The sequence below is a fragment of the Salvelinus alpinus genome, chromosome 6 (assembly GCF_045679555.1).
Source record: "Salvelinus alpinus chromosome 6, SLU_Salpinus.1, whole genome shotgun sequence".
Lineage (NCBI taxonomy): Eukaryota > Metazoa > Chordata > Actinopteri > Salmoniformes > Salmonidae > Salvelinus > Salvelinus alpinus.
The window spans coordinates 57906151-57923614 of NC_092091.1; the positions used below are offsets into that span (position 1 = coordinate 57906151).

The 17464-nt window shown below is 49.3% G+C and overlaps 1 protein-coding gene across 1 annotated transcript; it reads left to right on the forward strand.

Annotated features, from left to right (window-relative positions):
• The first annotated feature begins 135 nt into the window (after positions 1 to 135).
• LOC139579722 (uncharacterized protein DDB_G0283357-like) lies at positions 136 to 12150 on the forward strand. The gene is made up of 11 exons (XM_071408552.1): positions 136 to 143; positions 1342 to 1752; positions 1876 to 3144; positions 3712 to 4416; positions 5044 to 5628; positions 6196 to 6900; positions 7633 to 8370; positions 8788 to 9078; positions 10653 to 11074; positions 11388 to 11457; positions 11694 to 12150. The coding sequence occupies exons 1-11, from the start codon at positions 136 to 138 to the stop codon at positions 12148 to 12150; spliced, it is 5661 nt and encodes a 1886-aa protein (XP_071264653.1).
• Positions 12151 to 17464: the final 5314 nt, after the last annotated feature.

Consider the following 17464-nt stretch of genomic DNA (forward strand, 5'->3'; position numbering starts at 1 on the left):
GACCGCGTCCGCTGATATCGGCCTTTCGCATCTGCGGTGAAAGGTGGCAGAGCTACAGACCATAAAACATCCCAAAAATCTTCTAAAAAGTAAACTCTGTAGCGTCCGAATGGTTTACAAACTATTGAACCCACTATGAAAAGGTGAGTCTCTCATGAACACGTACATGTCGACTGTTTTGCTCTAGGACGTCACCAATCCTCACAAGACTCAACTGAAGGCAGCCCGGTAGCAGTTAAAACAAATTATGGATGTATGTATGGAAGTAGTTTAGTGTCAAAAAAAGAGGTTAAATATGTTTTTTATTTAAGTAATTTTTTCCTGATCTTTCGGATTTCTCTCAAATATAGGACAGACACTTCAAATGCCCCCTTAAATGTGCTGGGCATGATGAAACAACTATGATAATAATAATGATAATGTCGATTCCATCAACAGTACTTACGGCAACAACAATCTTGACAACTGTGTCAGCTCAATCAACCGCAGCTGAGCCCACAACAACAACAGCTGCTCCCACAACAACCACGGCCGCAACATTGACGACTAAAGCTGCTCCCACAACAACCACACTGTGGGTACGAAAAGAAGAGCTGTGGCAAACAAAAACAAAGCTGCACCCACAACAACCACAGCTGCGGATACGACGAGAAGCGAAGTCGCAAAAAAAAACACAGCCGCCCCCAAAAAATCATCAGCTGCAAGAACAACATCATCACGGGCAACAACACCCAGAACCCTGCCAACAACAAACAACCACAGCCGTCCGAACAACAACTAAACCTGTTCCCAAAAAACCCATATATGCACCCACAACAACCACAGTGTCTCCCCCAACAACTGCAGCAGCTCCAACAACAGCTTCCCCTGCAACAACCACATATGTTCCCACAACAACCACATATTCTCGTACAACAACCACAGCTGCAGCTACAACAACCAAATTCATCCCCACAACAACCACAGATACACCCAAAACAACCACTTTTTCTTTCACGACAGCTACAGCAGCTCCCACAACCACAGCAGCTTCCCCTACAACAACCAGAGTCGTCTCCACAACAACCACATCTGCTTCCACAACAATCACAGATGCACACAAAACAACAACATTTTCTCCCACAACAACCACAGCAAATCCCAAAACCACAACAGCTTCCACTGCAACAACCACATCTGTTCGCACAACAACCACAGATGCTCCCACAACAACCACAGCTGCATCTACAACAACCAACATCATCCCCACAGCAACCACATCTACTCTAACAACCAAAGATGTACCCAAAACCACCACACTTTCTCAGACAACAACTGAAAAAGCTCACACCACCAAAACAGCTTCCCCTACAACAATGCCAGCTATTCAGAGAACAACCACAGCTGCTCCCACAGATGCTACCAAATATGCACCGACAACACCCACAGCCACAGTTACAACAACCACAGCTTATCCCACAACAACCACAACAACACCAATGACATCTACACCTACGGCTTCAACAAGCACAGATGTGGCCACAACAACCACAGCTTCTCCCACAACAACCACAGCTATTCCTACAACAACCACAGTTGCTGCAACAACAAAAAAAGATGCGGCAACAACAACCGAAGCCCTGGCCACAACAACCACAACAGCTCCAACAACAATCACAGATTCACACACAACTACAGCCATCTCAACAACAACAGCTGCTCCCAAAACAACCACAGCAACACCAATGACATATACAGCTTCAGCTTTGACAAGTACAGCTGTGGCTACAACAACCACAACTGCTCCCCCAACAACCACAGATGCACTCACAATAACCAAATATGTTCCCACAACTACAGCAGCTCCAACAACAGCTTCCCTTACTAAAACCACAGGTGCTTCCACATCAACAACAGCTTCTCCCAAAACAACCACAGCTTCTCCCAAAACCACAACAGCGTCTCCCACAACAACCACAACTGCTCCAACAACAACCATAACTGCTCAAACTACAATAACAGCTGCTCCAACAACAACCACAGTTGCAGCTACAACAATAAAAGCTGCAGCAACAACAACCGCAGCTCTGGCCTCAACAACCACAGCTGCTCCAACAGCAATCACAGATTCACCCACAACAACTACAGCCATCTCAACAAAAACAGCTGCTCACACAACAACCACAGCTGCACCAACGACAACCACAGCTCAACCTACAGTGACCAGAGATGCTTCCACAATGAACTCAGCTTCACAATCGACAACCACAGCTGCACCAACGGCAACTGCAGTTGCTGTTACAACTACAATGGCACTTACAACAACAGCAGCTCCCACAACAACCACAGCTTCTCCCACAACAACAACAGCTTCTCCCACAACAACCACAACTGCTCAAACAACAACCATAGCTGCTCCTCCAACAACCACAGTTGCAGCTACAACAACAAAAGCTGCAACAACAACAACCGGAGCGCTGGCCTCAACAACCACAGCTGCTCCAACAACAACCACAGATGCACAAACTCCAACAACAGCTTCTCCCACAACAACCACAGCTTCTCCAACAACAACTACAGCTCCTCCCACAACAACTACAGCTTCTCCCACAACAACCACAGCATCTCCCACAACAACCACAACTGCTCACACAACAACCACAGATGCAGCTACAACAACAAAAGCTGCAGAAACACCAACCGGAGCTCTGGCCTCAACAACAACAGCTACTCCAACAGCAATCACAGATTCACCCACAACAACTACAGCCGTCTCAACAAAAACAGCAGCTCACAAAACAACCACAGAAACACCAATGACATATACAGCTGCGGCTTTGACGAGTACAGCTGTGTCTACAAAAAGCACAGCTACACCCACAACAACCACAGCTGCACCAACGACAACTACAGCTCAACCTACAGCAACCACAGATGCTTCCACAATGACTTCAGCTTCACCATCGACAACCACAGCTGCACCTACATCAACAACAGCTTCTCCCACAACAACCACAGCTGCACCAACGGCAACTACAATTCCTGCTACAACTACAATTGCCCTTACAACAACAGCAGCTCCCACAACAACAACAGCTTCTCCCACAACAACAACAGCTTCTCCCACAACAACCACAACTGCTCACACAACAACCACAGCTGCTCGTACAACAACCACAGTTGCAGCTACAATAACAAAAGCTGAGGCACCAACAACCGAAGCTCTGGCATCAACAACCACAGCTGCTCCAACAGCAATCACAGATTCACCCACAACAACTACAGCCATCTCAACAACAGCTGCTCCCAAAACAACCACAGCAACACCATTGACATCTACAGCTGTAGTTTTGACAAGTGCAGCTGTGGCTACAGTAACCACAGCTGCTCCCACAACAACCACAGATGCACCCACAATAACCAAATATGTTCCCACGACTACAGCAGCTCCAACAACAGCTTCCCTTACTAAAACCACAACTGCTTCCACATCAACAACAGCTTCTCCAACAACAACCACAGCTGCTCAAACTAAAACAACAGCTTCCCCCACAACAACCACAGCTTCTCCCACAAAAACCACAGCTTCTCCCACAATAACCACAAATGCTCACACAACAACCACAGCTCCTCACACAACAACCACAGCTGCTCACACAACAACCACAGTTGCAGCTAAAACAACAAACGCTGCAGAAATAACAACCGAAGTGCTGGCCTCAACAACCACAGCTGCTCCAACAACAAACACAGCTTCTCCGACAACAGCCACAATTGCTCACACAACAACCACAGCTGCTGCAACAACAACCAGAGTTGGAGTCACAACAACAAAAGCTGCAGCAACAACAACCGAAGCGATGGACTCAACAATCACAGCTGCTCCAACAGCAATCACAGATTCACCCACAACAACCACAACTGCTCCAACAACCACAGCTGCTCAAATTACAACAACAGCTTCTCCAACAATAACCACAGCTTCTCCCACAACAACCAGAGCTTCTCCCACAACAACCACAGCTGCTCCTACAACAACCACAGTTGCCGCTACAACAACAAAAGCTGCAGCAACAACAACCAAAGCGCTGGCCTCAACAACCACAGCTGCTCCATCAACAACCACAGCGGCACAAACTACAACAACAGCTTCTCCCACAACAACCACAGCTTCTCCCACAACAACCACAGCTTCTCCCACAACAACCACAGCTTCTCCCACAACAACCACACCTGCTCACACAACAACCACAGCTGCAGCTACAACTACAAAAGCTGCAGCAAAAACAACCGAATCGCTGGCCTCAACAACAACAGCTGCTCCAAAAACAACGACAGCTGCACAAACTACAACAACAGCTTCTCCCACAACAACCACAGCTTCTCCCACAACAACCACAGCAACACCATTGACATCTACAGCTGTAGCTTTGACAAGTGCAGCTGTGGCTACAGTAACCACAGCTGCTCCCACAACAACCACAGATGCACCCACAATAACCAAATATGTTCCCACGACTACAGCAGCTCCAACAACACCTTCCCTTACTAAAACCAAAACTGCTTCCACATCAACAACAGCTTCTCCAACAACAACCACAGCTGCTCAAACTACAACAACAGCTTCTACCACAACAAACACAGCTCCTCCCACAACAACCACAGCTTCTCCCACAACAACCACAACTGCTCACACAACAACTACAGCTGCTCCTCCAACAACCACAGTTGCAGCTAAAACAACAAACGCTGCAGAAATAACAACCGAAGCGCTGGCCTCAACAACCACAGCTGCTCCAACAACAACCACAGCTGCTCAAACTACATCAACAGCGTCTCACACAACAACCACAGCTTCTCCCACAACAAACACAGCTTCTCCGACAACAGACACAATTGCTAGCACAACAACAAAAGCTGCAGCAACAACAACCGAAGCGTTGGACTCAACAACCACACCTGCTCCAACAGCAATCACAGATTCACCCACAACAACCACAACTGCTCCAACAACAACCACAGCTGCTCAAACTAAACCAACAGCTTCTCCAACAATAACCACAGCTTCTCCCACAACAACCAGAGCTTCCCCCACAACAACCACAGCATCTCCCACAACAACCACAACTGCTCACACAACAACCACAGATGCAGCTACAACAACAAAAGCTGCAGAAACACCAACCGGAGCTCTGGCCTCAACAACAACAGCTACTCCAACAGCAATCACAGATTCACCCACAACAACTACAGCCGTCTCAACAAAAACAGCAGCTCACAAAACAACCACAGAAACACCAATGACATATACAGCTGCGGCTTTGACGAGTACAGCTGTGTCTACAAAAAGCACAGCTACACCCACAACAACCACAGCTGCACCAACGACAACTACAGCTCAACCTACAGCAACCACAGATGCTTCCACAATGACTTCAGCTTCACCATCGACAACCACAGCTGCACCTACAGCAACAACAGCTTCTCCCACAACAACCACAGCTGCACCAACGGCAACTACAATTCCTGCTACAACTACAATTGCCCTTACAACAACAGCAGCTCCCACAACAACAACAGCTTCTCCCACAACAACAACAGCTTCTCCCACAACAACCACAACTGCTCACACAACAACCACAGCTGCTCGTACAACAACCACAGTTGCAGCTACAATAACAAAAGCTGAGGCACCAACAACCGAAGCTCTGGCATCAACAACCACAGCTGCTCCAACAGCAATCACAGATTCACCCACAACAACTACAGCCATCTCAACAACAGCTGCTCCCAAAACAACCACAGCAACACCATTGACATCTACAGCTGTAGTTTTGACAAGTGCAGCTGTGGCTACAGTAACCACAGCTGCTCCCACAACAACCACAGATGCACCCACAATAACCAAATATGTTCCCACGACTACAGCAGCTCCAACAACAGCTTCCCTTACTAAAACCACAACTGCTTCCACATCAACAACAGCTTCTCCAACAACAACCACAGCTGCTCAAACTAAAACAACAGCTTCCCCCACAACAACCACAGCTTCTCCCACAAAAACCACAGCTTCTCCCACAATAACCACAAATGCTCACACAACAACCACAGCTCCTCACACAACAACCACAGCTGCTCACACAACAACCACAGTTGCAGCTAAAACAACAAACGCTGCAGAAATAACAACCGAAGTGCTGGCCTCAACAACCACAGCTGCTCCAACAACAAACACAGCTTCTCCGACAACAGCCACAATTGCTCACACAACAACCACAGCTGCTGCAACAACAACCAGAGTTGGAGTCACAACAACAAAAGCTGCAGCAACAACAACCGAAGCGATGGACTCAACAATCACAGCTGCTCCAACAGCAATCACAGATTCACCCACAACAACCACAACTGCTCCAACAACCACAGCTGCTCAAATTACAACAACAGCTTCTCCAACAATAACCACAGCTTCTCCCACAACAACCAGAGCTTCTCCCACAACAACCACAGCTGCTCCTACAACAACCACAGTTGCCGCTACAACAACAAAAGCTGCAGCAACAACAACCAAAGCGCTGGCCTCAACAACCACAGCTGCTCCATCAACAACCACAGCGGCACAAACTACAACAACAGCTTCTCCCACAACAACCACAGCTTCTCCCACAACAACCACAGCTTCTCCCACAACAACCACAGCTTCTCCCACAACAACCACACCTGCTCACACAACAACCACAGCTGCAGCTACAACTACAAAAGCTGCAGCAAAAACAACCGAATCGCTGGCCTCAACAACAACAGCTGCTCCAAAAACAACGACAGCTGCACAAACTACAACAACAGCTTCTCCCACAACAACCACAGCTTCTCCCACAACAACCACAGCAACACCATTGACATCTACAGCTGTAGCTTTGACAAGTGCAGCTGTGGCTACAGTAACCACAGCTGCTCCCACAACAACCACAGATGCACCCACAATAACCAAATATGTTCCCACGACTACAGCAGCTCCAACAACACCTTCCCTTACTAAAACCAAAACTGCTTCCACATCAACAACAGCTTCTCCAACAACAACCACAGCTGCTCAAACTACAACAACAGCTTCTACCACAACAAACACAGCTCCTCCCACAACAACCACAGCTTCTCCCACAACAACCACAACTGCTCACACAACAACTACAGCTGCTCCTCCAACAACCACAGTTGCAGCTAAAACAACAAACGCTGCAGAAATAACAACCGAAGCGCTGGCCTCAACAACCACAGCTGCTCCAACAACAACCACAGCTGCTCAAACTACATCAACAGCGTCTCACACAACAACCACAGCTTCTCCCACAACAAACACAGCTTCTTCGACAACAGACACAATTGCTAGCACAACAACAAAAGCTGCAGCAACAACAACCGAAGCGTTGGACTCAACAACCACACCTGCTCCAACAGCAATCACAGATTCACCCACAACAACCACAACTGCTCCAACAACAACCACAGCTGCTCAAACTAAACCAACAGCTTCTCCAACAATAACCACAGCTTCTCCCACAACAACCAGAGCTTCTCCCACAACAATCATAGCTGCTCCTACAACAACCACAGCTGCTCAAACTAAAACAACAGCTTCTCCAACAATAACCACAGGTTCTCCCACAACAACCACAGCTGCACCTACAACAACCACAGTTGCCGCTACAACAACAAAATCTGCAGCGACAACAACCGAAGCGCTGGCCTCAACAACCACAGCTGCTCCAACAGCAATCACAGCTTCACCCACAACAACCACAGCTTCTCAACAAAAACAGCAGCTCACAAAACAACCACAGAAACACCAATGACAATACAGCTGCGGCTTTGCGAGTACAGCTGTGCTACAAAAACCACAGCTTCACCCACAACAACCACAGCTGCACCAACGACATCTACAGCTCAACCTACAGCAACCACAGCTGCTTCCACAACGAACTTCAGCTTCACCATCGACAACCACAGCTGCACCTACAGCAACAACAGCTTCTCCCACAACAACCACAGCTGCACCAACGGCAACTACAATTCCTGCTACAACTACAATTGCCCTTACAACAACAGCTTCTCCAACAATAACCACAGCTTCTCCCACAACAACCACAGCTTCTCCCACAACAACCACAACTGCTCACGCAACAACCACAGCTGCTCCTCCAACAACCACAGTTGCAGCTACAACAACCGAAGCGCTGGCATCAACAACCACAGCTGCTCCAACAACAACCACAGCTTCGCCCACAACAACCACAGCTTCTCCCACAACAACTATAGCTTCTCCCACAACAACCACAGCTTCTCCCACAACAACCACAGCAACACCTTTGACATCTACAGCTGTAGCTTTGACAAGTGCAGCTGTGGCTACAGTAACCACAGCTGCTCCCACAACAACCACAGATGCACCCACAATAACCAAATATGTTCCCACGACTACAGCAGTTCCAACAACAGCTTCCCTTACTAAAACCACAACTGCTTCCACATCAACAACAGTATCTCCAACAACAACCACAGCTGCTCAAACTACAACAACAGCTTCTACCACAACAAACACAGCTTCTCCCACAACAACCACAGCTTCTCCCACAACAACCACAGCTCCTCACACAACAACCACAGCTGCTCACACAACAACCACAGTTGCAGCTAAAACAACAAACGCTGCAGAAATAACAACCGAAGCGCTGGCCTCAACAACCACAGCTGCTCCAACAACAACCACAGCTGCTCAAACTAGATCAACAGCGTCTCACACAACAACCACAGCTTCTCCCACAACAAACACAGCTTCTCCGACAACAGACACAAATGCTCACACAACAAAAGCTGCAGCAACAACAACCGAAGCGTTGGACTCAACAACCACACCTGCTCCAACAGCAATCACAGCTTCTCCCACAACAACCACAGCTTCTCCCACAACAACCACAGCTTCTCCCACAACAACCACAGCTTCTCCCACAACAACCACAGCTTCTCCCACAACTACCACAGCTTCTCCCACAACAACCACACCTGCTCACACAGCAACCACAGCTGCAGCTACAACTACAAAAGGTGCAGCAAAAACAACCGAATCGCTGGCCTCAACAACAACAGCTGCTCCAAAAACATCGACAGCTGCACAAACTACAACAACAGCTTCTCCCACAACAACCACAACTGCTCCAACAACAACCACAGCTGCTCAAACTACAACAACAGCTTCTCCAACAATAACCACAGCTTCTCCCACAACAACCACAGCTTCTCCCACAACAACCACAACAGCTTACACAACAACCACAGTTGCAGCTTCGACAACAAAAGCTGAAGCAACAACAACCGAAGCGCTGGCATCAACAACCACAGCTGCTCCAACAGCAATCACAGATTCACCCACAACAACTACAGCCATCTCAATAACAACAGCTCCTCCCAAAACAACCACAGAAACTCAAATGACATATCCAGCTGTAGCTCCGGCACAGTACAACCACAGCTATAGCTCCTCACAACAACCACAGCAACACCTATTGACATCTACAGCTGTAGCTTTGACAAGCGCAGCTGTGCGCTACAGTAACCACAGCTGCTCCCACAACAACCACAGATGCACCCACAATAACCACAATATGTTCCCACGACTACTAGCAGCTCCAACCAACAGCTTCCAAAGCTTACTAAAACCAACAACCTCAGCTTCACACATCAACCACCACAGCATCTCCAACAACAACCACAGCTGCTCAAACTACAACAACAGCTTCTACCAACAACAAACACAGCTTCTCCCACAACAACCACAGCTTCTCCCACAACAACCACAACTGCTCACACAACAACCACAGCTGCTCCTCCAACAACCACATTTGCAGCTACAACAACAAAAGCTGCAGCAACAACAACCAAAGCGCTGGCCTCAACAACCACAGCTGCTCCAACAACAACCACAGCTGCACAAACTACAACAACAGCTTCTCCCACAACAACCACAACTGCTCCAACAACAACCACAGCTGCTCAAACTACAACAACAGCTTCTCCAACAATAACCACAGCTTCTACCACAACAACCAGAGCTTCGCCCACAACAACCATAACTGCTCACACAACAACCACAGCTGCTCCTCCAACAACCACATTTGCAGCTACAACAACAAAAGCTGCAGCAACAACAACAACAACCAAAGCGCTGGCCTCAACAACCACAGCTGCTCCAACAACAACCACAGCTGCACAAACTACAACAACAGCTTCTCCAACAATAACCACAGCTTCTACCACAACAACCAGAGCTTCACCCACAACAACCACAGCTGCTCCAACAGCAATCGCAGATTCACCCACAATAACCACAGCTTCTCCCACAACAACCACAGCTTCTCCCACAACAACCACAACTGCTCACACAACAACCACAGCTGCTCCTCCAACAACCACAGTTGCAGCTACAACAACAAAAGCTGCTCCAACAACAACCACAGCTGCTCCTACAACAACAGCTGCTCCCACAACAACCACAGCTTCTCCCACAACAACTACAGCTTCTCCCACAACAACCACAGCTTCTCCCACAACAACCACAGCTTCTCCCACAACAACCACAGCTTCTCCCACAACAACCACAGCTTCTCCCACAACAACTACAGCTTCTCCCACAACAACCACAGCTTCTCCCACAACAACCACAGCTGCACCCACAACAACCACAGCTGCACAAACGACAACTACAGCTCAACCTACAGCAACCAAAGCTGCTTCAACAACGACCTCAGCTTCACCATCGACCACCACAGCAGCTCCAACAACAACCACAGTTGCTCAAACTACAACAACAGCTTCTCCAACAATAACCACAGCTTCTCCCACAACAACCACAGCTTCTCCCACAACAACCACAACTGCTCACACAACAACCACAGCTGCTCCTCCAACAACCACAGTTGCAGCTACAACAACAAAAGCTGCAGCAACAACAACCAAAGGACTGGCCTCAACAACCACAGCTGCTCCAACAACAACCACACCTGCTCCAACAGCAATCGCAGATTCACCCACAACAACCACAACTGTTCCAACAACAACCACAGCTGCTCAAACTACAACAACAGCTTCTCCAACAATAACCACAGCTTCTCCCACAACAACCACAGCTTCTCCCACAACAACCACAACTGCTCACACAACAACCACAGCTGCTCCTCCAACAACCACAGTTGCAGCTACAACAACAAAAGCTGCAGCAACAACAACCAATACGCAGGCCTCAACAACAAAAGCCACAGCTGCACAAACGACAACTAAAGTTTCTGATACAACTACAATGGCTCTTACAGCAACAGAATCTCCAACAATAACCCCAGCTGCTTCCACAACAACCACAGCTGCACCAACGACAACCACAGCTCCACGTACAGCGACCACAGCTGCTTCCACAACAATCTCAGCTTCACCGTCGACAAACACAGCTGCACCAACGGCAACTACAGCTCATGTTACAACTACAGTAGCTCCTACAACAACAGCAGCTTCAACAACAACCCCAGCTGCTCCTACAACAACCACAGTTAGACCAACAATAACCACAGCTCCACCTACAGCGACCACAGATGCTTCCACATTGACCTCAGCGTCACCTTCAACAACCACAGCTGAACCTACAGCAAACGCTTCTCCCACAACAACCACAGCTGCACCTGCAGCGACCACAGATGCTTCCACATCGACCTCAGCGTCACCTTCGACAACCATAGCTGCACCTACAGCAACAACAGCTTCTCCAACAACAGCCACAGCTGCACCTACAGCAACAGCTTCTCCCACAACAAAAACAGCTGCACCAACGTCAACAACTGTTTCTGTTACAACAACAATGGCTTCAACAACAACAGCAGCTCCAACAAAGACAGAAGCACCAACAACAACCCCAGCTGCTCCTACAACAACCACAGTTGCACCAACAATAACCACAGCTCCACCTACAGCGGCCACAGATGCTTCGACATTGACCTCAGCGTCACCTTCAACAACCACAGCTGCACCTACAGCAACTGCTTCTCCCACAACAACCACAGCTGCACCTACAGCGACCACAGATGCTTCCACATCGACCTCAGCGTCACCTTCGACAGCCACAGCTGCACCTAGATCAACAACAGCTTCTCCAACAACAGCCAGAGCTGCACCTACAGCAACAGCTTCTCCCACAACAACCACAGTTGCACCAACGTCAACAACTGTTTCTGTTACAACAACAATGGCTTCAACAACAACAGCAGCTCCAACAACCACAGTTGCACCAACAATAACCACAGCTCCACCTACAGCGGCCACAGATGCTTCGACATTGACCTCAGCGTCACCTTCAACAACCACAGCTGCACCTACAGCAACAGCTTCTCCCACAACAACCACAGCTGCACCTACAGCGACCACAGATGCTTCCACATCGACCTCAGCGTCACCTTCGACAGCCACAGCTGCACCTAGATCAACAACAGCTTCTCCAACAACAGCCAGAGCTGCACCTACAGCAACAGCTTCTCCCACAACAACCACAGCTGCACCAACGTCAACAACTGTTTCTGTTACAACAACAATGGCTTCAACAACAACAGCAGCTCCAACAACAACAGAAGCACCAACAACAACCCCAGCTGCTCCTACAACAACCACAGTTGCACCAACAATAACCACAGCTCCACCTACAGCGGCCACAGATGCTTCGACATTGACCTCAGCGTCACCTTCAACAACCACAGCTGCACCTACAGCAACAGCTTCTCCCACAACAACCACAGCTGCACCTACAGCGACCACAGATGCTTCCACATCGACCTCAGCGTCACCTTCGACAGCCACAGCTGCACCTACATCAACAACAGCTTCTCCAACAACAGCCACAGCTGCACCTACAGCAACAGCTTCTCCCACAACAACCACAGCTGCACCAACGTCAACAACTGTTTCTGTTACAACAACAATGGCTTCAACAACAACAGCAGCTCCAACAACAACAGAAGCACCAACAACAACCCCAGCTGCTCCTACAACAACCACAGTTGCACCAACAATAACCACAGCTCCACCTACAGCGGCCACAGATGCTTCGACATTGACCTCAGCGTCACCTTCAACAACCACAGCTGCACCTACAGCAACAGCTTCTCCCACAACAACCACAGCTGCACCTACAGCGACCACAGATGCTTCCACATCGACCTCAGCGTCACCTTCGACAGCCACAGCTGCACCTACATACAACAACAGCTTCTCCAACAACAGCCACAGCTGCACCTACAGCAACAGCTTCTCCCACAACAATCAGAGCTGCACCAACGTCAACAACTGTTTCTGTTACAACAACAATGGCTTCAACAACAACAGCAGCTCCAACATCAACAGAAGCACCAACAACAACCCCAGCTGCTCCTACAACAACCACAGTTGCACCAACAATAACCAAAGCTCCACCTACAGCGGCCACAGATGCTTCGACATTGACCTCAGCGTCACCTTCAACAACCACAGCTGCACCTACAGCAACAGCTTCTCCCACAACAACCACAGCTGCACCTACAGCGACCACAGATGCTTCCACATCGACCTCAGCGTCACCTTCGACAGCCACAGCTGCACCTACAGCAACAACAGCTTCTCCAACAACAGCCACAGCTGCACCTACAGCAACAACAGCTTCTCCAACAACAGCCACAGCTGCACCTACAGCAACAACAGCTTCTCCAACAACAGCCACAGCTGCACCTACAGCAACAGCTTCTCCCACAACAACAACAGCTGCACCAACGTCAACAACTGTTTCTGTTACAACAACAATGGCTTCAACAACAACAGCAGCTCCAACAAAGACAGAAGCACCAACAACAACCCCAGCTGCTCCTACAACAACCACAGTTGCACCAACAATAACCACAGCTCCACCTACAGCGGCCACAGATGCTTCGACATTGACCTCAGCGTCACCTTCAACAACCACAGCTGCACCTACAGCAACAGCTTCTCCCACAACAACCACAGCTGCACCTACAGCGACCACAGATGCTTCCACATCGACCTCAGCGTCACCTTCGACAGCCACAGCTGCACCTACATCAACAACAGCTTCTCCAACAACAGCCACAGCTACACCTACAGCACACAGCTTCTCCCACAACAATCAGAGCTGCACCAACGTCAACAACTGTTTCTGCTTACAACAACAATGGCTTCAACAACAACAGCAGCTCCAACAACAACAGAAGCACCAACAACAACCCCAGCTGCTCCTACAACAACCACAGTTGCACCAACAATAACCAAAGCTCCACCTACAGCGGCCACAGATGCTTCGACATTGACACATCAGCGTGCACCTTCAACAACCACAGCTGCACCTACAGCAACAGCTTCTCCCACAACAACCACAGCTGCACCTACAGCGACCACAGATGCTTCCACATCGACCTCAGCGTCACCTTCGACAGCCACAGCTGCACCTACAGCAACAACAGCTTCTCCAACAACAGCCACAGCTGCACCTACAGCAACAACAGCTTCTCCAACAACAGCCACAGCTGCACCTACAGCAACAACAGCTTCTCCAACAACAGCCACAGCTGCACCTACAGCAACAGCTTCTCCCACAACAACAACAGCTGCACCAACGTCAACAACTGTTTCTGTTACAACAACAATGGCTTCAACAACAACAGCAGCTCCAACAAAGACAGAAGCACCAACAACAACCCCAGCTGCTCCTACAACAACCACAGTTGCACCAACAATAACCACAGCTCCACCTACAGCGGCCACAGATGCTTCGACATTGACCTCAGCGTGCACCTTCAACAACCACAGCTGCACCTACAGCAACAGCTTCTCCCACAACAACCACAGCTGCACCTACAGCGACCACAGATGCTTCCACATCGACCTCAGCGTCACCTTCGACAGCCACAGCTGCACCTAGATCAACAACAGCTTCTCCAACAACAGCCAGAGCTGCACCTACAGCAACCAAGCTTCTCCCACAACAACCACAGCTGCACCAACGTCAACAACTGTTTCTGTTACAACAACAATGGCTTCAACAACAACAGCAGCATCCAACAACAACAGAAGCACCAACAACAACCCCAGCTGCTCCTACAACAACCACAGTTGCACCAACAATAACCACAGCTCCACCTACAGCGGCCACAGATGCTTCGACATTGACCTCAGCGTCACCTTCAACAACCACAGCTGCACCTACAGCAACCCAGCTTCTCCCACAACAACCACAGCTGCACCTACAGCGACCACAGATGCTTCCACATCGACCTCAGCGTCACCTTCGACAGCCACAGCTGCACCTAGATCAACAACAGCTTCTCCAACAACAGCCAGAGCTGCACCTACAGCAACCACAGCTTCTCCCACAACAACCACAGCTGCACCAACGTCAACAACTGTTTCTGTTACAACAACAATGGCTTCAACAACAACATGCAGCTCCAACAACAACAGAAGCACCAACAACAACCCCAGCTGCTCCTACAACAACCAGCAGTTGCACCAACAATAACCACAGCTCCACCTACAGCGGCCACAGATGCTTCGACATTGACCTCAGCGTCACCTTCAACAACCACAGCTGCACCTACAGCAACACAGCTTCTCCCACAACAACCACAGCTGCACCTACAGCGACCACAGATGCTTCCACATCGACCTCAGCGTCACCTTCGACAGCCACAGCTGCACCTACATCAACAACAGCTTCTCCAAAAACAGCCACAGCTGCACCTACAGCAACCAAGCTTCTCCCACAACAACCACAGCTGCACCAACGATCAACAACTGTTTCTGTTACAACAACAATGGCTTCAACAACAACAGCAGCTTCCCAACAACAACAGACAGCACCACACAACAACCCCAGCTGCTCCTACAACAACCACAGTTGCACCAACAATAACCACAGCTCCACCTACAGCGGCCACAGATGCTTCGACATTGACCTCAGCTGTCACCTTCAACAACCACAGGCTGCACCTCAACAGCAACAGCTTCTCCCACAACAACCACAGCTGCACCTACAGCGACCACAGATGCTTCCACATCGACCTCAGCGTCACCTTCGACAGCCACAGCTGCACCTACATCAACAACAGCTTCTCCAACAACAGCCACAGCTGCACCTACAGCAACCACAGCTTCTCCCACAACAATCAGAGCTGCACCAACGTCAACAACTGTTTCTGTTACAACAACAATGGCTTCAACAACAACAGCAGCTCCAACAACAACAGAAGCACCAACAACAACCCCAGCTGCTCCTACAACAAGCCACAGTTGCACCAACAATAACCACAGCTCCACCTGACAGCGGCCACAGATGCTTCGACATTGACCTCAGCGTCACCTTCAACAACCACAGCTGCACCTACAGCAACCACAGCTTCTCCCACAACAACCACAGCTGCACCTACAGCGACCACAGATGCTTCCACATCGACCTCAGCGTCACCTTCGACAGCCACAGCTGCACCTACATCAACAACAGCTTCTCCAACAACAGCCACAGCTGCACCTACAGCAACAGCTTCTCCCACAACAATCAGAGCTGCACCAACGTCAACAACTGTTTCTGTTACAACAACAATGGCTTCAACAACAACAGCAGCTCCAACAACAACAGAAGCACCAACAACAACCCCAGCTGCTCCTACAACAACCACAGTTAGCACCAACAATAACCAAAGCTCCACCTACAGCGGCCACAGATGCTTCGACATTGACCTCAGCGTCACCTTCAACAACCACAGCTGCACCTACAGCAAACAGCTTCTCCCACAACAACCACAGCTGCACCTACAGCGACCACAGATGCTTCCACATCGACCTCAGCACAGCTTCTCCAACAACAGCCACAGCTGCACCTACATCAACAACAGCTTCTCCAACAACAGCCACAGCTGCACCTACAGCAACAACAGCTTCTCCAACAACAGCCACAGCTGCACCTACAGCAACAGCTTCTCCCACAACAACAACAGCTGCACCAACGTCAACAACTGTTTCTGTTACAACAACAATGGCTTCAACAACAACAGCAGCTCCAACAAAGACAGAAGCACCAACAACAACCCCAGCTGCTCCTACAACAACCACAGTTGCACCAACAATAACCACAGCTCCACCTACAGCGGCCACAGATGCTTCGACATTGACCTCAGCGTCACCTTCAACAACCACAGCTGCACCTACAGCAACCGCTTCTCCCACAACAACCACAGCTGCACCTACAGCGACCACAGATGCTTCCACATCGACCTCAGCGTCACCTTCGACAGCCACAGCTGCACCTAGATCAACAACAGCTTCTCCAACAACAGCCAGAGCTGCACCTACAGCAACAGCTTCTCCCACAACAACCACAGTTGCACCAACGTCAACAACTGTTTCTGTTACAACAACA